General features: G+C 40.5%; 1 protein-coding gene across 2 annotated transcripts in view; it reads left to right on the top strand.

Annotated features, from left to right (window-relative positions):
* The window catches only part of DHTKD1 (dehydrogenase E1 and transketolase domain containing 1), a 72,197-nt gene that overhangs the window by 16,949 nt on the left and 30,308 nt on the right, over nucleotides 1–24,940 (top strand). For both annotated transcript variants that reach the window (XM_036908096.2, XM_036908099.2), the window contains exons 3-7: nucleotides 3,900–4,111; nucleotides 4,942–5,136; nucleotides 6,838–7,107; nucleotides 23,025–23,196; nucleotides 24,238–24,436. In XM_036908096.2, the coding sequence (XP_036763991.1) occupies nucleotides 3,900–4,111; nucleotides 4,942–5,136; nucleotides 6,838–7,107; nucleotides 23,025–23,196; nucleotides 24,238–24,436 (1,048 nt within the window). The remainder of the gene's footprint in view (nucleotides 1–3,899; nucleotides 4,112–4,941; nucleotides 5,137–6,837; nucleotides 7,108–23,024; nucleotides 23,197–24,237; nucleotides 24,437–24,940) is intronic.

Below are 24,940 nucleotides of genomic sequence, written 5' to 3'. Positions count from 1 at the left end.
CATTGGTGAGAATGTGAGTAGGAGCAACCACTATAGAAAAGAATATGGCAGGTCCTCAAAAAATTAAAAATAGAATTACCATATGATACAGCAACCCCACTTTTGGGTTATTTGTCCAAAGGAATTGAAATCAGGGTCTTGAAACTTCCAGGAATTTACCTGAGGAAAACAAGATCCCTGATTCGAAAGATACATGCACTCCTATGTTTATTGCTGCATTGTTTACAATAGCCAAGATATGGAAGCAACCTAAGTGTCCATCAGTAGAGGTATGGATAAAGAAGATGTGGTACATACACACAATGAAATATTATTCAACCATTAAAATAAAAGAAATCCTGCCATTTGCAACATGGATGGATCTAGAGGGTATTATGCTCAGTGAAATAAGCCAGGCAGAGAAAAATACCTTATGATTTCACTTATTTGTGGAATATAAATACAAAGCAAAACAATAAACAAAATCAGCGGTAGACTCATAGCCACTAAGAAGGGACTGGTGGTTACCATGGGGGAGGGGTTGGGAAGGGTGGGTAGAAGGGTGAGAGGGATAAAGGGGCAAAAAAATTCTCAATCATAATGTAGGTTGGTCCTCGGGGTGGTACTACAGAATGGAGAATATAGCCAATCATTCTGTATCATCTTCCTGTGTTGACAGATAGCTATACTAGTGGGGGTGAGGATTTAATAATGTGGGTAACTGTTGACCACTGTGGTGTATACTTGAAACTAATGTAAGATTGTACATCAATGATATTTCAATTGAAAAAAATCTTTGGACATAAAAAAAAAAAGAAATCATGGTCTTGAAGAGATATATTGCAATAGTAAGATATGAAAACAAACTAAATGTCCATCAATAGCAGAGTGGATGAGGAAAATGTGGTATATTTACATACAATAGAATATTATTCAGCCTTAAAAGAGATGGAAATCCTGCCAACTATATAACCTTTTCCACTTTTATGACTACGCTTTCTGCTAGACCATGAGAAAGTGCTCATTCTTGTTGGTGATCATACTTAATCATTTTTATTTATTTATTTATTTGTTTGTTTGTTTAAATTGCTTTTCGGCTCTTTTGCATTTGATATTTTATCCCCAGTTCCCATTCACCTAGTACACTCTCCTTTGATCTCTAAGCACCCTTTCCTCCCTGTCCATCCTTCCCTCCTCATCCCCCTCAAACACATACATAACCCCAGCTGCCTTTGAGGAGAGTTTGGGCATTCTCCTTTGGGTTTCCATAACCCTCCTCTTTCCTATTCCCTGCCCCCACCTTTAAGAATTTATTTTTTCATTCCACATAGAAAATAGTCCTTTCAAAATCAAACCATTTTGAAACTAGAGTTATAATGTATATATTAGGCAAAAGGCGTTTTTCTGTTTAGGTCAAAGGTGTATGAGGAATCATGGCATGAAGAGGTGGGGGTAATGGGTGTGGGGGGTAGGTAGTGTGGACCCCTTGGAGCAGGGTGGACAGTTCTGCTCAGTTCCTGATTATTAGCTGATTGTAAAATTGTCACGGTGTTGAAGATCAGCAAAATGTTTTTGCCTAATTAGTAAAGTCTGTATAAATCTCATCAATTCTCATCAATTCTGTTTCCTAAATATTGCTCAAATCTCTTTCTTGCTCAAACTTTAAGGGTGCTGCCTTAGTTAAACTCTTCATTATTTCTCTCCTGACTTTTCGATGTTTTCTCTTTTGCATATGTTGCCTCCAGTTTCAACACCTACTTCTCTCCCTCTACCCACTTTCATACTGCTATGGGAGATATACTTTGAAATTATCATTCTGATGTTAACTAAAAGATTTCAGTGACTCCCAATCTCTCAGACAAAAACCTATGCTTTCTATCATCATTTAAATGGCTCTTCAGGAATGGAAAAAGCTTACTGTTTTAAAGTCATCCCTATACCTTGTTGTATCCTATTTTTGCTATATCTAGTTATAGGGTTCCAATGCTATTTTGTCAACTCATATGTCCATTTTTGCATGTATTACTTCCTTTATCTGGAATGATCTCCCATCTATCCTATCAACTTAGGGTCCTCCTGTTCATTTTTAAGCATTCAACAAACATTGCCTGCTCTGTGAAACAGAGCTGCCAGAGCTTGCCAAGGTAGATTTCAATATTTGGTCACCTATGCTTTCATAGTACTGGGGCAACTCTAAACAATAGCACATTTACCAAAACAAATTTTAAAAACCTAATCTGATTTCAGAATAAGGCCACCCTACAAATGTTCTAAAAAATATTCAACATTGATGGACAGTGACTGCAATGGGGTGTGTGTGGGGGGGACTTGATAATATGGGTGAATGTTATAACCACAATATTGCTCATGGGAAACCTTCATAGGATTGTATATCAATGATACCTTAATAAAAAAAAAAATTCAGCATTAGCCCAGAATGTAAAGTCACTTAACAGAAGATACAGTCTTTCTAGGAAAAACCACTAATCTATATGACATTGTATTATTATTTGTTTATAATTTTCTCCCCATAAGGCTATGAGTTTCCTTCAGTAAAAAGACTATTTCTTAGTCATGTTTGTACACTCAATGGCAGTAGAGCTTCTGGGATGCAGTGGATTCTTTAAACTTATTATTGGATAAATAGAACAAAACTATGTTCATCTATAGCTATGTAACTTTATATTCCTTCTTTTAGAGGCATGGGTTCTGAATATTTTAAATACATGTAGTTAATATAAGTACAGTAGAAAATATGAGAACCCCAGAGCAATTTTTTATGCTGTGTGGTGTTCTGCATTTTCACATTTAATCCTTTTGGGCCTTTTTTCCTTTATTGGGGTAAAATACACATAACCCTTGCCACTTTAACCATTTTAAACATTTAGTGATATTTAGTATGTTCACAATGTTATGCAGGAAATCTTTTGCCTATATGCAGTCATTCCTTATTTTTCCCTCCCCCAGACCCTGGCAGCTACTAATCTACTTTCTATCTCTGTGGATTTGCCTAATCTTGACATTTCATATAAATGGAATCCTATAGTGTGTAGCCTTTTGGGTCTGGCTTTTTTCACCTAGCATAATATTTCTAAGGATCATCCATCTTGTAGCATAAATCAGTACTTTATTTCTTGATGTGGCTGAATAATACTCCAGTGTATGGCTAGTCCATATTTTGTTTATCCCTTAATCCACCAATGGACATTTGGGTTACTTCCTATCTCATGTATTCGTCACAACTACCCATGAGATGCCTTGATTGCTCCTGCTTTACAGATTAAAATGTGAGGCAGAGAGAAGCTAGGCAATGTGTATGTACAGCAACTTTCATTAAGTGGAATGGCCAATCAATAACAAAGATCTAAAGCTTATTTTAAGAAACCATAAGCAATGTAAAGTAAATGTTGGTTTGTTAAACTCACATTGTAGGTTTAGGCAAATGACTGCTAGCTGATTTGTTGCTGAGCTAATAACATAGGGCAAACCTTCCTTTTCTTCCACTAAAGTTCAGGGAGATTTCCCTTTACCTTAAAATGTTGCTTTGCTATCAATATTCACAGTGAGACCAACTGTTCAATAATAGACATTTATAGATATTAAAAGGATTTGAACATTGTAGTCGGTATTTCAGGTAAGGTAGGACATATGATTTGTGGTGAATATTAGGCTTCAAATTTTAGTTAGGAATCAAAATTTGGCATAAAACAGAAGGGGTATATCCTTGTGGAGAAAGAGTTTTATGCCCTGTCCTAGTTTTACTATTTCATGGCTTTTTAGAAAAATCTGGATAACTACTGATGGTGACCCAAGTTATTTGGAACAAAATGCTCTGAATGGAGGTATTATTTTGGTGCATTCTGTGATTAGTTACAGGGTTGATTATGCTTTAAAATGTTCCTTTTGATTCCATTTCATAGGATTATTGAACATGGGGAAGGACAAGGCCTCTCTTGAGGAAGTATTAGCCTATCTCAACCAGATATACTGTGGGCATATTTCTATCGAAACCTCCCAACTTCAGAGCCAGGAAGAGAAAGACTGGTTTGCCAAACGGTTTGAGGAACTAACAAAGGAGACATTTACCATAGAAGAGCGGAAACATCTGTCAAAGCTGATGCTAGACTCTCAGGTATAAAAGTAGCAGCTAATATCAGTGGGACCAGTTGGCTCATTTTCTACAAAGATACATAAATATTGAAGAGAGGGAATTACTGCATTAATTCTCTGACCATCCCACACTTACCCCCTATTCCTTCAACATGACAGATAATAAAACATGCACCACTTTATTTTAAGTAGAATATTCTAAGTAGCATAAAGCAGATCACAAAACAGCAGAGCTATTGGTTCTCCTTATCAAAATACTTTTAATGTATCTGTCTATTCACTCTATAGAAGTTGCAAAGTCCTTAAAATCTTATTTCCCTTTTTATTACCTGAAGTGATCCCCAAAAAAAGAACCCTGTGTGGAAGAGGCTCTCAATACATATGAATGGAATTGAATCTCTGGCAGGGCTTTGATCAGGACTCAGGAATATCAAAATGACAAGAAGCCTATTCCAGTGATTTGTAGAGTTGGATAGTTTGCAGCCTTGAGGAAATTGATCTGCAGAGCCCTCTACTAAACTCAAGTTCTGGGAGAGGCAGCGGTAATTGAAGGCCCAGCCCCAACTCCAGAAGAATGAACACACATTCAGAGGGGGTTCCTCTTGGGCTGTTATTCTAGCCCTCAGGTTGTTTCTCCGTGTTGCCCACTGCTGTCAAGTGGCCTTGGCAAGGCTTTCCCACCATGCTCTGTGCTCTGGATCATCTGTCTCTGGGGTACGTCATGAAGGGACACTCCTGTGGCCATGTAGAGTCACGTGGGGGCTTGTTAGAACACACGTAGACATGTCCGAGTTTGACCTGTGTAGTCAGCTAAATTCCTGTAACTCATATGCCTGACTTGATGTTCTATAGGAGTTTGACCACTTCTTGGCCACCAAATTTGCCACAGTGAAGCGATATGGAGGTGAAGGTGCTGAAAGCATGATGGGCTTTTTCCACAAGTTGCTGAAAATGTCAGCCTACAGTGGCATCACTGATGTTGTAATTGGGATGCCCCATAGAGGGAGGCTTAATTTGCTGACGGGCCTTTTGCAGTTCCCTCCAGAGGTAAGGTACTTTCTCTGATGTACAATTGACTCTAACAGAATAAACAGATGGTCATAATTTCTTTTTTCGGAAGCCAGCTAAAAATATGAGCCCTTGGTCCAGGAGATAGCTCAGTTTACTGATGGAGCCTAATGCAGTGGGATAGAACCAGTGTTTGAGCTGGTTTTCTGTGTATCCTTGTGTGGATTCTTTCTTCTCTCAGGGATCTTAAAGGTTAGTTTGTTTGCTCAAGGAAGATGTGAATAGATAAATTCTGTTCTTTGAAGCACAGTTTTCTTAATAAAATTGCTCAAGCACAAAGATCTGGCAATTTTATACAATTTTACCTTGCAAGAAGTCAATTTTACCTTCCGTTGATTTGGAAAGTTTATAGTTAATAGATTGTACTAAAACTAATAATACATTGTTACCCTGAGAAATCACCCAAGTGAGTGGTTTTATAAAGAATTGGATCTTGGTGTTCCTGTCCGGTCCATCTCGGCTGTTCTGTATGTCTCTCCAAAGATCTCAGAGCCAGACTAAAGACTTTACGTAAGGGAGCATCAGAGTAACTTGTGTTTACTGAGGTTTGGCCACTATGTATGGATAAACCTCACTACTGTTCTTGACCAGATTAAGATTTAAAATAATTATAAAGGTTTAAGGGTCTGTTAAAGTTAGATGGAGTGAGCAGAACCCATGGAAGGATGTGTTATCCTTAAGACCATTAGAAAATCTATGTGATGTCATGTTGAGGGGCCAAGGTTTACTATTACTCATACTTTCTTCTGATGCTAAGAGATTGATAATCAGCTTTTAAAAGGTAAATACCTTAGAAAATGTAGACTATGACAGAAGTAAAGTGATTGACAGATGGAGGTATGTGTTTAAATTTGTGCAGAAATTCCTAAACTGAAATTGCATGCCTAAGATAATGCAGACAAAAACATTATTCAAAGATACCAAAGTAATGGTATATTACATATCTGTGAGAAACACATATGTACCTACACTGTGTGAATATGCATGTTCCTCTGTAGGTAGGTCACTAAGAAGCTTTTACAAATTGAAGGAGCTTTTGGGTCACTGAATTTGGATACTTTAGAATAATCATGCTGTTTCTGCTAAACACCTTGGTTTGAAACCCAACTTTGTTACTTACTAGCTAAAGACCTTTAATAAATTAATTTATCTTGCTTGTTCATTTTTTAAATGGGTACTAACATCTGTCTCGTAGAATATTGTGAAAATGAAGTGACAGAATGTATGCAGAGTCCTTTGAGAATTGGACAGTATAGTTTTTTATCTGTGACTTGAGCTAAGCAATAAATATTATCCCCTGTCCAAATGAGATTAAGTCCTATTCAATTAATTTCCTTCCTACTTTTAACAAGATTAACACAAAGTTCTTTGGAAAATATATTCTAACAGGTGTATTTAAGAAAAACCATTCTGCTTATTGCAAGGCAGAGGTCACTTACTATCTGTGTCATGTTAGATTCTTCTTAAAGTGTTGGTACTTTGATTATGAAGATCTCCAAATAGTTCCATGTATCTGAACAGTTAGAAGTTTGTGCCTATCCTGTAAATAATGCATGGTAATAATTGTTATACAACCATGGCATAAAGGTTTATCTTTATTGTATGATTTAAATCAACTACTTCTGCCCTAGCCTCCATTATGATAAATGACATTTTTTTCTCATATGTTTTTTACAATAGCTAATGTTCCGTAAAATGCGAGGCTTAAGTGAATTTCCGGATAGTGTCTCAGCCACTGGAGATGTCCTGTCTCACCTGACCTCCTCAGTTGACCTGGACTTTGGCACACACCATCCCCTTCACGTGACAATGCTGCCCAACCCCTCCCACCTGGAAGCCGTTAACCCTGTGGCTGTGGGGAAGACTCGGGGAAGGCAGCAGTCCAGACAGGATGGGGACTACTCTCCAGATAGTTCGGCTCAGCCAGGGGACAAAGTCATTTGCTTACAGGTACTTGTAGCTTCAGGAAGTGAGGCCAGAGGTTGGGAAGAACAGGAAGAAAGAATGTCAAGATAGGTAGTTCTGAAACAGGATGGCAGCCATGTGAGAGGCAACTGAATGAACTTTTGGGAAAAGAAAATCCTGGGGGTGTTTGAAACATTTTTTTAATAGCCAATAAATTTTGGGAAAAGAAAATCTTGGGGTTGTTTGGAAAAAATTTTAATAGCACATATGAGGTCTGATCTCAAGGCAGCTGACTTTAGATGTATGTTTTCGCTATGTTTTTTCTTTCTTGACTTATGCATTAATTAAGGGGGTATAGACTGGCATACCTGATGCTTTAAGAGGACAGATGCCATTTCTTTGAAAATATTGCTCTCTAGGAAACTACACGGTATCCATTTATTGAACAAGGCTTCACTAGTCTGGATTTATTTTGTTTGCTTATTTGTTTGTCTGAAAATGAAGGTCTTTGGCATTAAGACAACCACTACAAATTGTTGTAATTGGTGTTTCCCCTACCCCTCAAGTTTTTGTAACCCCACAGGTATCTTTTATTTTTTATTTTATTCTGTTTATTTATTTATTGGCTATTCTTTTTTTTATTGAGGTAGAGTTGATATACAATATTATATTGGTTGTAGATTTGCAACATAGTGATTCAACAATTATATACATTATGAAATGCACACCATGGTAAGCATAGTTGCCATCTGTCACCATACAAAGTTATTATAATATTAGTGACTACGTTCTCTATACTGTACTTTTCCTCCTTGTGACTTATTTATTTTGTAACTGGAAGTTTGTTCCCTTTTATCTCCTTCACCTATTTTTCCCATCCCTGCCCATCTCCCTTAGGGCAACCACCAGTTTGTTGTCTGTATTTGTGAGTCTGTTTCCAACAGGTATCTTTTAGAGGTTTGGACTGTGGGTCACATTTTTTTCCTATGATTATTTGTTTAAATATGAAACTTTAGGTGATAATTAATTCTAGATATCACTAACAGTCTTCAAACCCAACAGAAATAGATAAATCTATTTGGTAGATTATTTGACTATGTATACAAAAAAACACTTTATCTTATTCATGTTAATTTTTCATGTGCTGGAAACTTGTAGTAATTAAACTTGGGGTAGGCAGCAGTAGATTTGACTATGACATGATGTTCCCCAATAGGAATCTTAAATCATTAGCCAGATATTCTACTTACCTTTCATTTGACTTAATTTGTGACATTCTGCAGTATTTTGGTAATGACATTTACCCTATACAGTAAGCAGGTCTGAAGTAAGAGTTGAAAATAGCATTTTCTTTAAAGTGATAAGAAATGGACTACCCTCTTTTGCCTCTCTTGTGTTCCAAAAATAGTTTGCCTTGCTATGTTTGTTCATATCTTGCCTTGCTCAAATACACAATTCTAATTTCTCATGGGAACTCTAAATTTGGAGCCTATGAAGTCACGGTGGGTGAGATTCCAGATGCTACCTTTTCTGCCTGTCTTCTCTTTATCCTGGTCCTGGACCTGGTGGATTCTTATTTGGGACCTCCTGTGTGTATTCAACCCCCAACTCTCATCCCTGATGTGTTTGGCTGAATAGCTTCCACCTCGCCCAGTGTTTGTTTGCCCCTATGACCCGTTATGCCCACAAAGCTTTATGGGGCATAGTGGGGCATTCTCTTTTGATTTAAGAAGGAAAATAAAATTAGCAAATGACACATGCATGCTCTATGCCAAGAATCCTAAGATTATGATAAAACGATGCAAGCTGTGAATAGATGTTAGGTTCTTACCCATGCCACTGCTGTAATCTTTTTGTAAAAGAGCAGTAAAAAGGCACATGTCTCTCGCCCTTGCTTTACCAATCTCCTTCTACATCATTACTTCACAAGAAATCCCATCAGTAAGGAGGCCAGGATGTGAGGAGTATTTAGATGCCAGGAAGCTCTTGACCATGTGGCTGAGGGTTGGACTTTACAGTGTAGCATGATAAAGAAAAGACAAGGTTTTGAACCAGGAGGACTTGAGTTCAGATCCTGGCTTTGCTACTTTCTAGTTTGGCATGCTTGGTTCTGTTACATAGGTTCTTTAAATCTCATAGTAAGTGGGAATATTACATTCCTCACAGTGTTCTGAGGATTAAATAAGAACTTATATATAATAAGTTTCTTGAGCCAGGAGAAAGGCTTGGAAGGGTAGAAAATATGTAGAAAAAAAGGAGGCACCACAGAAGGGCTAGCATCTAGTGCAAGCCATGTGAAATATATATTCCTTGTGGACCTTGGTTTTTCTCACCTGGAAAAAGGACTTCCTTATCTGCTCCACTGCCCAACTTGGCTGTTGAGTGGATTAAGACAGATAAAATGTATAGTACTATACATTACAGTATAATGTAAGGGTAAGTTACTAGTATAGATGCTCCAAAATGACAGCCAGCCCCAGAGATTCTAGCAATGGGAAATTTCATTTAGGCAAAAGAGTTCTTCCTTTCTTAGCCAAAATATGCTTAAATGAAAATGACTTTCTAAAGGACATTTTCATTGTCATTTTGAAACATCTATGGCCAAGTATTCTTTGTTTATTCATATGTAGGTCTTTTACTTCTGTTATTATTAGCCTTAAGCTAGGGTATATCAGATCATTTTATTAGTTCTGCATTTTGGATGTTTGTGATATAGCCTTTTAATATATTTTTTATTGAAATATACTTGACATACAACATTATGTAAATTAAGAAGTGAGGCAGAGTAGGAAAGCAAGGTGGAAACCTCCTTCCAAAAACACATAAAGGAAGAAAATACAGCAAATACAACTAAACTTGAAAATGACCTGAAGACTGTAGAACAGACCACCTACACCTGGGGAAGAAGAGAAGACCACACAGAAGAGGGTAAAGTGGCAAAGCCATAGTCGAGCAGGACCCAAGCCCTTACCCACCCAGCCTATAGGCAAGAGAAAGAGGAACGGAGCAGGGAGTGGGAAGGATCCCAGGATTGCTGCACACCTGGCCCTGGAGATCTCTTCCAGGAGCATGGGCCCACATTACACTGGGTTCTGGTGATTAGTAGGGTTGGACACCAGGGACAAGTGGAACACTCTGGGAGGCTAAGACTCCAGCCATTGTGAAAGGCCAACACCCTCTTCCAGTCCTGAGACCCAAAGCAGAAGTGGCAGTTTGAAAGACTGGCCAGCAGTGGGAAGGGTGTCAGAGGGGCTAGTGTTGGATGGAGCTCTCTCCTCAGGAGAAAGGGTAGGTGGAGGATACATCCCCAGCTCTTCCTTGGCCCAACAGTTTGAGAAGCTCCATTCCCCTTGCTGGCAATGCAGCCCCGAGACCCCTCTCTGTGTGCACTGCCAGTGAGCCAACCCACTTGGCCCAGCAGCAGCATCAGACTTTGCTGCCTGGCTGGCAGGGGGAGACTCTCCCAGCTTTCTTGGCTCCTTTTCAGGGAGGAAGCCCAGCCAGGGAGGTGCCTGCAGGAGCCAGCCACAAGAGTTCCTTCTATCCTATGGGTGTTCAAGCCTGGTGCTCTGCATCCGACCTGGGCAGAATCACACATGAGCCCACCCCATTAACCCTGCAGACCTACCATTGCTATAGGGCAGGTAGAGGGCAGCCCTGCCCACAGAATTCCCAGCAGAGACTTCTGCACTGATAGTAACAAAGGCAGTGGCTGAAGCAAACTGCTGGTGTAGACTCAGACCACTACAGAAGACAGACAGAAGGGTAACCCTGCCCACTGCATGTCAATAGCTGGGGCTCCTGAAAAGTAGAACCAGGCACTGGAGAGTAAAGAATCTTGAGCTTTTGGGCACCATAGGGTACCTTATTCATAAAGCTATTACTCTATAGGCCAAGAAGCATAACAGAGCCATCTAATAGGAAGGAAGGAACCGAGAAACCCTGACAAAATGAGGAAGCAGAGGAATATGTTCCAAATGAAACTACAGGACATACACCAGAAAGAGGGCTAAATGAAGTGGAGATCACCAAACTTATTGATAAAGATTTCAAAATGAAAGTCATAAACATGCTCACAGATTTAAAGAAAAATATACAAGATCTCAGGGAGGACTTCAACAAAGAGATAAGAAGACCTGAAAAAGAGCTGCTGAGTGTTGAAGAATACAGTATCTGAAATGAAACAAAATGAGGGATTTAAGAGTAGATTAATGCAAGTAGAGGAGACAGTGAATGAGGTAGAAATTAGAGAACAGGAGCACAACAAACTGAGGAACAGAGAGAGAGAAAAGGATCTCTAGGAAGGAAAGAATGATAAGAGAGCTATGTGACCAATCCAGCTGAAACAATATTTGTATAATAGGGGTACCAGAAGGAGAATATGGAGACAAAGCAATTTCTTTGAGGAAATAATTGTTGAAAACTTCCACCATCTTTCCTGGGAAAGAAATAGACACTCAGGTCATGGAAGCTCAAACAGCCCCTAACAAAAGGAACCCAAGGAAGACAACACCAAGACATGTAATAAAATGGCAGATATCAAGGACAAGGAGAGAGTATTGAAAGAAGCCATACAGAGAAAAAAGATTACTAATAAAGGAAGCCCCATCAGGCTATCAGCAGACTTCTCAGCAGAAATTTTACAGGCCAGAAGGGAGTGCCATGATATATTTAATGTACTGAAACAGAAGGACCTCCAACCAAGAATCCTCTGCCCAAAAGATTATCATTTAAATTTGAAGCAGGTATTAAACAATTTCCAGATAAATGAAAGTTGAAGGAATTCACCACCACTAAGCCAGCCTTACAGGATATGTTAAAGGCACTGCTGTTGGTGGAAATGTCCCTAAGGCTAAATAGCTTTCACCAGTGAAAATAAACCCACAGTAAAGGTAGTAGACCAACTAATTACCAAGCAAGTATGAAATTAAAACAAAAGAAGCAAAATCAACTGTACACAAAATCAGTCAAGAGATATACAAAAAGTGCAGATTATGACATCTAATATGAAAAGTGTGGAGGAGGAATAAGAAGAAAAAAAAGTACCTTTAGCTTGTGTTTGAAATAGAGTTATCAGCAATTTAAGGTAGACTGTTACATAGAAAGGAAGCTATCCTTGAGCCTTTGGTAATCACAAAACTAAAACCTGTAACAGATACACAAAAAGTTTTTAGAAAAGAGAAATCGAATCACAACAGTAAAGAAAACCACCAATAACAAAAGAAGAGTATAAGAGAGGAAGAAAGGAACAGAGAGGAGCTATAAAAACAGCCAGAAAACAATTAATAAAATGACAGAAAGTACATATCTATCCAGAATCACCTTAAACATAAATGGACTGAATGTACCTATCAAAAGACATGGAGTGGCAGAATGGCTAAATGAACAAGACCTATCTGTATGCTGCCTACAAGAGACTCATTTCAGACCCAAAGACATACACAGACTAAAAATGAAGTGATGGAAAAAGATATTTCGTGCAAATAATAGGGAGAAAAAGTCAGGAGTAGCAGTACTTAGACGAAATTGATTTCAAAACAAAGAGTAACAAGAGACAGAGAAGGACATCATATTTTGACAGAGGGGTCAATGCAACAAGAGGGTGTAGTATAACCAGTATAAATATCTATGCACTCAACACAGGAGCAACTAAATATGTAAAACCAAATAGTAACAGAATTAAAGGGGGAAATACATTGCAACACATTCATTTTAGGAGACTTTAACACACCACTCACATCAATAGATCAACCAGACAGAAAATAATAAGGAACAATACGTTTAATCAGAAGGACTTAACAGATATCTACAGTACATTCCACCCCAAAGCAGCAGGATACACATTTTTTTCAAGTGTACATGGAACATCCTCCAGAATAGATCATATACCTGGCCACAAAAAGAGCCTTAGTAAATTCAAGAAGATTGAAATTGTATCAAGCAGCTCCTCTGACCACAATGGTATGAAACTAGAAATAAATTACACAAAGAAAACAAAAAACAAACACATTGGCGGCTAAACAACATGCTTCTCGATAATGAATGGATGAATGAACTAATTAAAACAGAAATAAAGCAATACATGGAGAAAAATGAAAACAAAAATTCAACAGCCCAAAATCTATGGGATGTGCTGAAGACTGTTAAGAGGAAAGCACATAGCAATATAGGCTTACCTCAAGAAACAAGAACAATCCCAAATATACAGTCTTAGTTCACAATTAAAGAAACTAGAAGAAGAACAAATGAAGCCTAAAGTTAGTACAAGGAGGGACATAATAAAATCAGAGCAAAAATAAATAAAATTGAGAAGAATAAAATATTAGAAAACAAATCAGTGTAACCAGGAGCTGGTTTCTTTGAGAAAACAAACACAATAGATAAACTCCTAGTCAGACTTATCAAGAAAAAAAGAGTATTACACACATCAACAAAATCAGAAACAAAAAGGCATAATCACAACAGATACTGCAGAAATACAAAAAATTATTACAGAATACTATGAAAAATTACATGCCAATAAATTGGACAACCTAGAAGAAATGGACAACTTTCTAGAAAAATTCAAACTTCCAAGACTGACCCAGGAAGAAATAGAAAATCTGAACAGACCAATTACCAGCAATGAAATCAAATTGGTAAGCAAAAAATTCCCCGAAAACAAAACTCCAAGTCCAGATGGTTTCACAGTTGAATTCTACGAACAATTTACAGAAGAGCTAATACCTATCCTTCTTTTATTTTATTTTATTTTATTAAGGTATTATTGATATACACTCTTATGAATGTTTCACATGAAAAGCAATGTGGTTACTACATTCACACATATTATCAAGTCCCCACCCATACCCCATTGTAGTCACCATCCATCAGTGTAGTAAGATGACACAGATCCACTATTTGCCTTCTCTGTCCTACACTGTATTCCCCATGACCCCCCACACCATGTGTACTAAACATAATACCCCTCAATCCCCTTCTGCCTCCCTCCCCACCTGCCCTCCATACCCCTCCCCTTTGGTAACCGCTAGTCCCTTCTTGGAGTCTGTGAATCTGCTGCTGTTTTCTTCCTTCAGTTTTGCTTCATTGTTATACTCCACAAATGAGGGAAATCATTTGGCACTTGTCTTTCTCTGTCTGACTTATTTCACTGAGCGTAATATCCTCCAGCTCCATCCATGTTGTTGCAGATGGTAGGATTTGTTTCTTTCTTATGGCTGAAAATTACATGCCAATAGGGTTCATTGTGTATATGTACCACATCTTCTTTATCCATTCATCTACTGAACTTAGGTTCCTTCCATATCTTGGCTATTGTAAATAGTCCTGTGATAAACATAGGGGTGAATATGTCTTTTTGAATCTGAGAACTTGGGTTCTTTGGGTAAGTTCCTAGGAGTGGGATTCCCGATACCCATCCTTCTTAAAGTATTCCAAAATATAGAAGAGGAGGGGATACTTCCAAACCCATTCTATGAGGCGAGCATCAGTCAAATACCAAAACCAAAGACACCAAAAAAAAAAAAAAAGGAAATTCCAGACCAATATGCCAGATGAACATAGAGGCAAAAATCTTCAACAAAATATTTGCACACTGAATTAAAATAATACATCAAAAATATCATCCATCATGACCAAGTGGGATTTATTCCAGGGTTGCAAGGATGGTACAGTATTTGTAAATCAATCAATATGTACCACATCAACAAAAAGGATGAAAACCACATGATCATCTCAATAGATGCTGAAAAAGCATTTGACAAAGTTGAACATCCATTCAAGTTACAAACTCTCAACAAAATGGGTTCATAGGCTACGTATCTCAACATAATAAAGGCCATACATGACAATCCCACAGCCAACATCATACATAACAGCAAAAAGTTGAAAGATTTTCCTCTAACATTGGGAGCTGCTTTTATTCAACACAGTACTAGAGGTCCTAGCCATGGCAACCAGACAAGATAAAGAGATCAAAGCCATCCAAATTGGTGAGGAAGAAGTTAAACTGTCACTGTCACTATTTGCTGATGACATGATATAATAAATAGGAAACCCTAAAGTCTCCACAAAAAACTATTAGAACTAATAACAGAATTCAGCAATGTTGTAGGATACAAAATTAATACACAGAAATATGTTGCATTCCTATATACTAACAACAAACTAGCAGAAAGAGAAATCAGGAAAACAACTCCATTTGCAACTGCATCAAAAAGAATAAAATACCTGGAATAAGTCTAATCAAGGAGGTGAAAGACTTTTACTCTGAAAACTACAAGACACTCATGAGAGAAAGTAAAGAAGACACCAATAAATGGAAACCTATCCCATGCTCATGGATAGGAAGAATTAATATTGTCAAAATGGTCATCCTGCCCAAAGCAATTTACAGATTCAATGCAATCCCTTATCAAAATACTAATGGCATTTTTCAATGAACTAGAACAAGTAGTTCTAAAATTCAGTGGAGCCACAAAAGACCCTGAATAGCTAAAGCAATTCTGAGAAGGAAGAACAAAGCTGGGGGGATTATGCTCCCCGACTTCAAGTTCTACTACAAATCCACAGTAATCAAAACAACTTGGTACTGGCACAAAAACAGACCTATACATCAATGAAACAGAATAGAGAGCCTGGGTATAAACCCATGCATCTATGGTCAATTAATATATGATAAAGGATCCATAGATATACAGTGGAGAAAAGACAGCCTCTTCAGTAACTGGTGTTGGCAAAACCAGACAGCTACATGTAAGAGAATGAAACTGTATTATTGTCTAACTCCACACACAAAAGTCAACCTGAAATGGATCAAAGACTTGAATGTAAGTCAGGAAACCATAAAACTCTTAGAAGAAAACATAGGCAAAAATCTCTTGAATATAAGTATGAGCAGTTTTTTCCTGGACACATCTCCTTGGTCAAAGGAAACAAAATAAAAAATGAACAAGTGGGACAACATCAAACTAAAAAGTTTCTGTACAGCAAAGGACACCATCAGCAGAACAAAAGGCATCTTACAGTATGGGACAATGTACTTGCAAATGACTTATCTGATAAGGGGTTAACACCCAAAATATATAACATACTCATTCTTCTCAACACCCCAAAAACAAATAACCCGATTAAATAATGGGCAGAGAACCTGAACAGAGATTTCTCCAAAGAAATACAAATGGCCAATTGGCACATGAAAAGACTCTCCACATTGCTAATCAGGGAAATGCAAATCAAAGCCACAATGAGATATCACCTCACACCAGTTAGAATGGCCACTGTCCAAAGGATAAGAAATAAAAGTTGGGGATGATGTGGAGAAATGGGAACCCTCCTACACTGTTGATGGAAATGTAAATTGGTGCAACTGCTATAGAAAGCAGTATGGAGGTACCTGAAACAGCTAAAAATATAAATACCATTTAATCCAGTAATCCCACTTCTAGAAATTTACCTGAAGAAAACAAAATCCCTGATTCAAAAAGATATATGCACCCTGATGTTTATCACTGAACTATTTGCAATAGCTAAGATATGAAAGCAACCTAAGTGTCCATCAGTAAATGAATGGATAAAGAAGATGTACATATATGCAATGGAATATTCATATACAAAATGAAATATTATTCAGCCATAAAAGAAAACAAATCCTGCCAATTTCAACAACATGGTTGGAACTACAGGGCATTGTGCTCAGTGAAATAAGCCAGGAGGAGAAAGACAAGTGCAAATGATTTCCCTCATTTGTGGAGTTTAACAATAAACCAAAACTGAAGGGACTAGTGGTTACCAAAGGGAAGGCATTGGGGAGGGTGTGGGGAGGGAGGGAGAAGGGGATTAAGGGGCATTATGATTAACACCCATAATTTAGGGGGGTCACTGTTGCTCTTCAGCAACAAGAAGGCAGGGGGACAAGCAGGACCAGCCTGTTATTCCTGGTGCTGAGCGAGAGGGCAAGTGTTGGCGGCTTGGACACCCTCCCCTGAGATCCGGGGAAAAACAAAACCACACCAAGCCGGGAGATGTGTCAGCCTCAAGGGCGCAGCAAAACTCAGCTTTATTCCATCAGAGGCTTAGTTCTATAGGGGAAGATAAGGAAGTAACAGAAACCAATGGGAATTGATTATCTCATCTGTCACTAGGGTCTTTAGGCAGGTTTCGGGTTAGGTGGGGAGGCAGAGTTAGGGCCAAGAGTGCTCACGTGGGAAGCTAGTTAGGCCACAAAAGCGGAAGTAATGAGGGAGGATGGAAATCTCCAGTCTGCGGCCATCACAGGCCTAAAAGAGGCAAAAGGTCCCAACAATTCCCCCTTTTTGCTTTATAAATGTTCTGGGATGTCCCAGCAGGCAAGGCCCCTGTCTTAGGTTGTCTGCCTCTGGGGATCTTACCCATCACTGGGTACCTTGCAGCTCTTTGGTCGTCCCAAGCTTACTCATCCTCCATGGCCTGTCTTAGGTTGTCTCCACCTTGGAGATCTTACCCGTCATGGGCGCGTGGGGAGATAGTTAGGGAGAATTAACGGACACGGCCTCATCGTAAGGTTCACAGCGATCGTAGGGGTCACTGGCTTCCGTGGTAACTCTCTGGTAATGTACCTGCACGCACATCAACTGAATTGATTCAATTCTTTTTTGGACAAACTGGATAATCTTGTTAATAATGCAGGGCCCAAAAGTGAAAAGTAGGAGCAAAAGAAGGATAGGACCAAGGAAGGGCAGAATATAGGGCAACCACCCATGTAACTCAGTCCAAAGAAAATTGGCTTGTAATGGTCCCGGCCTCAAGCACAGCCAGCAATCCTTAGCTAAATCAGGATTGGTTCTATTGAGTAAGGTAAAAGCAGCCTGTATGATTGATTGTGTCTCAGGATCAAGAAGCGATTCTCCCCTGATCTCCGGGAGCCTAAGAGGGTGGTAAATCAGGGGATTTTGGTCTTCAATCAGCCTGTCTACCAGTTTTTTAATTTTGGTACTATCGAGCCTGAACTTGGACTCCGCCCCCATCAGAGGCACCTATAGGGGTAAATTTATTCCAGCAGACGTTCTCTCCCCTATTCTTTTGACAGTCAGCATATTCATCCTTGCCTTTTATCAGAGTTGCATACCAGTATGTTTTGTTCCAGTGAGTGCAGGGGATAACTTCCTGATAGCATTGAGCATGAACAGAGGCAAGAAAAGTGGTGCAAGGACACTCAGAGGGGGATTTCCCTTGGGCAGGTGAAGATATTTTGGGGCCTGGCCAACAATGGTGAGAGAGAACTCTCCCAGGGCATCCATTTTCTGTCCCTTTCATGAGTGTGGCTGCCCGTTGCCCATTAGGGCAGATTTTGATAGAAGTGTAACAGGTTTTGGGGGGAGGAGTTTGGGTGAAAGAGCAGGCCGTGCAGGGGTCTCTGATGGTCTTTTGTACTATGGCTCTTGCTTGACCGGGATCTCCAAATCCTGTCTTAGCTAATGGGAGATTCATCACTATTAGCAGGAAAACCAGCATCATTGGGTTCATTGCAGACCCTGAAAGAGAGAAAGAAGAGAGATATCCTCAGGAGGCGGGGGGCCTTCTGGGTCATCATTGACATCAGTGAACTCCCCCTCCTTAGGGGGGTAATACTTGAGATCCCTTGCGGGGACCCAGATCAGCCTTTTTTCATTGGTCGGAAAGACACAGCCGAATCCCCTTCCAGCTGTAATGAGGGGGTCTGGGCCCCTCCATTCTCCAGTAAGGGGTTCCTTCCATCGGGCTCTAATAGTCCGATAAGTAACGGTTGTTGTCCAGTGCTTTTGGAAGGGCGAGAAGTGTTTGCCTTTGGCAAAATTTAAAATATTTAGAGTAAATAATGCCATCTTTAGTTGATCATGGGGGGGGAGTGTTCCCCCTTTTTGTTTTATTATTTGACATTTGAGGGTATGATTGTGTTTTTCCACAATTGCTTGTCCTTTAGGGTTAAGAGGAATTCCAGTGGTATGGGAAATTTGCCATTTACTCAAGAATTCAGTGAAAGATTTACTAATAAAACAGGGACCATTATCAGTTTTGATTTGATCTGGCAGGCCAAGAATGGTGAAGCACTGGAGAAAATGGCTTATGGCATGTTTAGATTTTTCTCCCATATGGGCTGTAGCCCAACAAGCATGGGAGAAGGTATCAACTGTTAGAAATATGTATTTAAGCTTCCCCAAAGGGACAAAATGTGTGACATCAGTCTGCCAAAGGTTATTGGGCCTCAGGCCTCGAGGGTTCACTCCACCCTTTTGAAGCGGAGGAACTTGTAGAAAAGGCTGGCATGACTTACATGTCCTAATGATCTTTTTTAAGTCTCTGATGGGGACCTGAGGGAACCGATGGTGTAGTCCCCTCCAATTAGCATGTGTACGTTGATGAAAAGAGGTGGCCTCCTGTACTGTGTAGGCTGAAGCTAGTCGGTCGGCAAGAGCATTGCCTCTCAACAAAAAGCTTGGCAAATCTTGATGTCCCCTTAGATGTTGTACAAAAAGGGGAACTAGTCTCTGTTTTAACAAATTGCGGGCTTGAATCATCAAAGGAGCGATGGGATTATCATCAAGTCTGATGTGTGCGCCCACAAGGTTGGACAGTAGATTGACAATGTAAAGGCTGTCTGAAAACAGATTAAGAGGGCCTTGGATCTCAGATAGAGCTAAAACAACAGCATAAAGCTCTTTAAACTGGGCAGAGCCCTGTACCTCATGAAAGAGGGTTACAGCCGAAGGGCACTCACTTGTGCCTGGGGGGAACATTACCATAGAGGCTCCCCATTTACCCCCGTCGGTAAAAACAGAGGGGAAAGAGGGGTCTGCCTCAGTGAGGAACATTTTTGGTGGCTGCCACGCCAACTGGCTAAAAGAACTCATCCACTTATAGGAACCATAGTGACAGTCCACTATCCCCGGAAAGCTTTCCATGGCCATTGCCAATCTGGAATTATTTCTCTGTAGCCATGAGAAATCATTGACCCAAAAAGGGACGATCAAAGAGTGGGGTTCACACCCAAAAAGACGGACAGAAAGATCTCGTCCCTTGACAATGCAGTCGGCCATTTGATCCACTATAGAGTACACTCGGGGTGCCCCTCCCACAGATAGATGTATCCAATGTACGGGATCCCCCTTCTGAGCCAAAAGGGCAGTGAGGAGGGTCTCTCCCACTATAATATAGAGGACCAGCGGCAAGTTTGGATCATATCTTTTTAAGGCAGCATTATCAATGGCATGTTGAACTTTTGTTAATGTATCTCTATGTATAGGGTTTAAAGTCACTGTTGAAGCTAGATCAAGGCCTTTTAATAGGTCGAAAAGAGGGATAAGATCAGCTTATCTGTGGTTATAGGAATCCAGGGCCTCATCCAATTGATTTCTCCCAGCAATTTCTGGAGCTGTGGTAGCGTATATGCATCCTGAATACATAACTGGGGCTTAACAGGGGAGACAACATCTAATGTCAAAGTAGTCCCCAAAATTTTAAAAGGAGCTACCTGTTGAACTTTATCTGGGGCAATCTGAAAGTTATAGTTTTTGAGCAGGGAAAGGCACCTTTTAAAGAGGTCGTCTAATTTGTGGGAACAAGCGGCCCCCAAGATAATATCATCCATATATATGTAAAAGAGTATGTCAGATTCCTCTCAGCTTGTTGCTGGCATTCCTCTTTATACAAAACACACCACTTAATATAAAGGGGGCCAGGGAGAACCGCCCGGGCAAGAGCCCTCCAATCTGCGGCAGTGCTCGGATGGTGAGCAAGTCCCTGGAGGATGGTCTCAGTCCAAGGAGCATTGGGGCTCTCCTCAAGAATGGCCTTCTTTAATTCCTTAAGGTCACCTGGCTCCCAAGGGTACCAGGGGGCAGGGCGGTTACCTCCGGGATTAACATTGACCGGAAATAGCTGACATGGCCCTGGGTTAGGTTGTGGGTGGAACAATGGATTCTCTTGGGGTTGGCAGCCAATGGGAGAGCATGAGTCCTTATATGGGAAAGGAGCTGGAACCTCTGCCCGTTGGCAGCCAATAGGAGAGCATGAGTCCTTATATGGGAGAGGAGCTGAAACCTCTGCTCGATGGTATGGAGGAGGTGGGGGCTGATGATGATTTGAAAGGGTTAGAAGAGGAACTAGTACCAGGAAGTGGTGGGTACAAAGGAGCCGTGGATTTGGGAGGTCAGGGGGCGGCATCAAAAGGGTCAAGGGCGCCATTGCCACGATTCTCATCCGACTCTTTATGGCTTTCTTGTCCTGCCGGTGTGGACTCAGCCTGAGGAAGGGGATCAGAATCTCCCTGGGAAGGGGCTCCCGACCCGGTGGTTTCCCTGTCTATTAAGTTCTTGGCAGCTGGCTTCGATGGCCGAGGAGGGAAGCAACTCTTAAGGGCTGCTAAAGTGGGGAAGGTCCCCAGAGTGGGGATATCACCCCAATTAACTTGGGCTTTGTGTACGAGTTGCTCCACCCTGTCCCAAGTTTCCCAGTCAAACAAATTACTTGCAGGCAGCCATGGGGCGACCTTAACTAAGGTCTCCCAGGTTTTGATAGCTTGGCTGTCAGAGAGCTCTAGGCCTCTACTTCAGAGGAGGACCCTAAGGGATTCAAGAAAGGGATCAGGCTTGGAAAAAGAATGTCCCATATTTTATGGGATTACACTTACCTGTAGTCCGATTAGCTCATCAGCGAAGTTCCTCGTTCCTCACACGGGGCTCCAGTTGTTGCTCTTCAGCAACAAGAAGGCGGGGGGACAAGCAGGACCAGCCTGTTATTCCTGGTGCTGAGTGAGAGGGCAAGTGTCGGCGGCTTGGACACCCTCCCCTGAGATCTGGGGAAAAACAAAACCACACCAAGCCGGGAGATGTGTCAGCCTCAAGGGCGCAGCAAAACTCAGCTTTATTCCATCAGAGGCTTAGTTATATAGGGGAAGATAAGGAAGTAACAGAAACAAATGGGAATTGATTATCTCATCTGTCACTAGGGTCTTTAGGCAGGTTTCGGGTTAGGTGGGGAGGCGGAGTTAGGGCCAAGAGTGCTCATGTGGGAAGCTAGTTAGGCCACAAACGCGGAAGTAACGAGGGAGGATGGAAATCTCCAGTCTGCGGCCATCACAGGCCTAAAAGAGGCAAAAGGTCCCAACAGGTCACAGGGAAGGCAGCATGTTGTACAACATGTTGATTTGATAGATAATAGCCGTTAGCATGAAGTCAGTAGAACTCAAATTTTCTTCTATGATCTTCTAAGATCTACAATTCCCTTATTATTTGCTTTCAACTTCCCCCCCAAAATTTCCCCCTTCTCTACCACCTTCCACCTACCAGGTTTGGTGAAGATGTTACAATCTAGCAGATTCGATGTCCTGGAGGAATAGTACATTTCAGACCTTCCCTCATACTAGTATTTCATTTTTTCCTCAAAGCATCCTTTCATTTAGCTGTGATATACTTTCCTTTATGCCTTGTGTGCTTGCTGTCACATCATTCTCCTTTATGTTCACCCAGTGGGGAGCAGGTGATGTGAACTGCAGAAAGTCTCTTTTTTGGAGCAAGACAGTTGGGGAAGAAAGAGTTTGCAGCTATGTGCTGTCCATCACATCTTGCAGGCTGTTTTCATGAAAGCTTTACTAGAGCTGATTTTCCATCTGCTCCTCCTCTTCCTTCTGTGGTGTTGCTGTATGTAGTAGAATCTTGATGCATATACTAGAAGTGATGGATATAGGTGATCATGTGGGGTGGAAAGATAGGTCAGCTCTTGGTGGCCACAGAGGAAATGGACTGATTTAGTACCTTTGAAAGCTGCTTGAGATCAGCCTAACCATTCTAGAAAATCCTATAACCAGTAGATTTTTGGAGGGCAGGACAGCAGTGAGAGTATGTTTGTTTTTATTTCTGTTATCATTTGAAAGCAATGTATTCTAATTTGAGGGCCCAAACTTCTCCATCCCTTATGTTCATTTTCTTTTTTTCTCTCCCATGATTTAGGTTCACGGAGATGCTTCTGTCTGTGGTCAAGGGATTGTTCCTGAAACATTTACGCTCTCTAATCTCCCACATTTCAGAATTGGTGGGAGTATCCATTTGATTGTCAATAACCAGCTGGGTTACACCACTCCTGCAGAAAGAGGACGGTCTTCATTATACTGTAGTGATGTTGGTATGTAACCCAGGGAGAAGCTAATGTTACTGGGTCAGACAAGGAGTCCCTAGAGAAACTTCTCATTCACTGAGAACAGCGGTTCTCTCTGGTCATCCCATTTAAAATGTTGGATCACATACAGTCAGTAATCACCAACAGAGTTGTTCAGTTAATATTCCTTTAGAAGTTGGAGTGTGATCTTTATATCCAAGGAAACTGGACAAGAGTGGAATTTAGAGGGTACCTTCTCATTGCTAAGTGTCCAGATGAACAGTCTAGTGGAAAGCAGAGACTAACATAATTATAGCAACACCAGAGTCATTGCCTTTAGGATATTCGAACTTGGAGTACCCAAGATCTTATTCTAAAACAGAATGTTCAGCCTAAATTTGGCTAAATGGTGTGGTTAGAAATCAGATGTGAAGAAACAAAGTTGACTTGTTTTGAACTGGAGAGTGGCAGGATTAGAGAGAGGCAGTGTTTTTATTTACCATCCTAAGTCACAGATTTAGAAGAACCACTGGATGGTAGGAACTATTCTGTTTTTATAAAAGGACCCTGGCCTGGATGCCTTTTGGGGCTATCTGTGTGGATTTTTTTGTGATTAGTTTGATAGATATACTGAAAACAAATTCTAGGACTTCTCTTTGGAGAACATCCTTTTTCTTCCTGGGATAAATCCTTTAATGACCCATTTATCTCAGGAGGATAGATAATAGTAATAATGGTAATGACAAAATAAAGTTAGTTTTATATACCAAGCAATTTTAAGCACTTTATATGCATTAACTCATTTAATCTTTACAACATCACTAAGAGGCAGGATCAGGTATCCCAGTTATATAGATAAAGAGACTGGGATTCATAACTCTACCAAGGTCACACAATAAGTCACAGAGCTGTTATTGAACTTGTTCTTGTCAGCTGGATTCCAAGCTGCCAAGACAAACTACCTCCGAGTGTGTGGGTTGCATACCCACATAGGCAGTAGGACTTGGAGGTGGGCTAATGTCGTTTGGGGTTAACTGGCTGGATTCATCTAGGTCTTCTCTGCCCCAGGAAAGCTTGTGGGCTGTGCCATCATCCACGTCAATGGAGATAGCCCAGAGGAAGTGGTCCGTGCCACACAGCTGGCTTTTGAATACCAGCGCCAGTTCCGGAAGGACGTGATTGTTGACTTGTTATGCTACCGACAATGGGGCCACAATGAGCTGGATGAGCCCTTCTTCACCAACCCGGTCATGTACAAAATCATCAGGTAGAATTATAACCCTGAACAATGGATTTTTAAGGAATGTTCAGAACTGCATTGTTCAAGTTTAAGATCCCTTCTCCCTGATAGTGCTCACATTATTTTTATTAGGCTCTCAAGTAGGGTGACCAACTTTTCCAGTTAATCTTAAATCTGGGACAGCCATGGGCAGACTGGGATGGTCACCCTGTGGGTAACCTTCAACCTCACTTAGCAAATGGGAAGAGTGAAACAGGAGGGCTTTGGCAGAGCCCAGACTGACACTACTTAGTATGGCATTGACAGGGCCAGAAACAAACCCTCCATGATTCACTTCTACAGACTATAGATGAGGACCTACTTTGTGCCTTGGCAAGAAGTAACATGATGGATTTTAAGGAATGTTCAGAACTGTATTGTTCAATATGGAAGCCACCAGCCAATTGTAAGTGGCTATCCAACCCTTGAAATGTAGCTAGTCCTGATGGACATGTCCTGAAGTATAATAGTCACACCAGATTTCAAAGACTT

Source organism: Manis pentadactyla, chromosome 3, assembly GCF_030020395.1.
Source record: "Manis pentadactyla isolate mManPen7 chromosome 3, mManPen7.hap1, whole genome shotgun sequence".
Lineage (NCBI taxonomy): Eukaryota > Metazoa > Chordata > Mammalia > Pholidota > Manidae > Manis > Manis pentadactyla.
The sequence above is the reverse complement of the archived record's forward strand: the minus strand, read 5'-3'. Positions and strand labels throughout refer to the sequence as shown.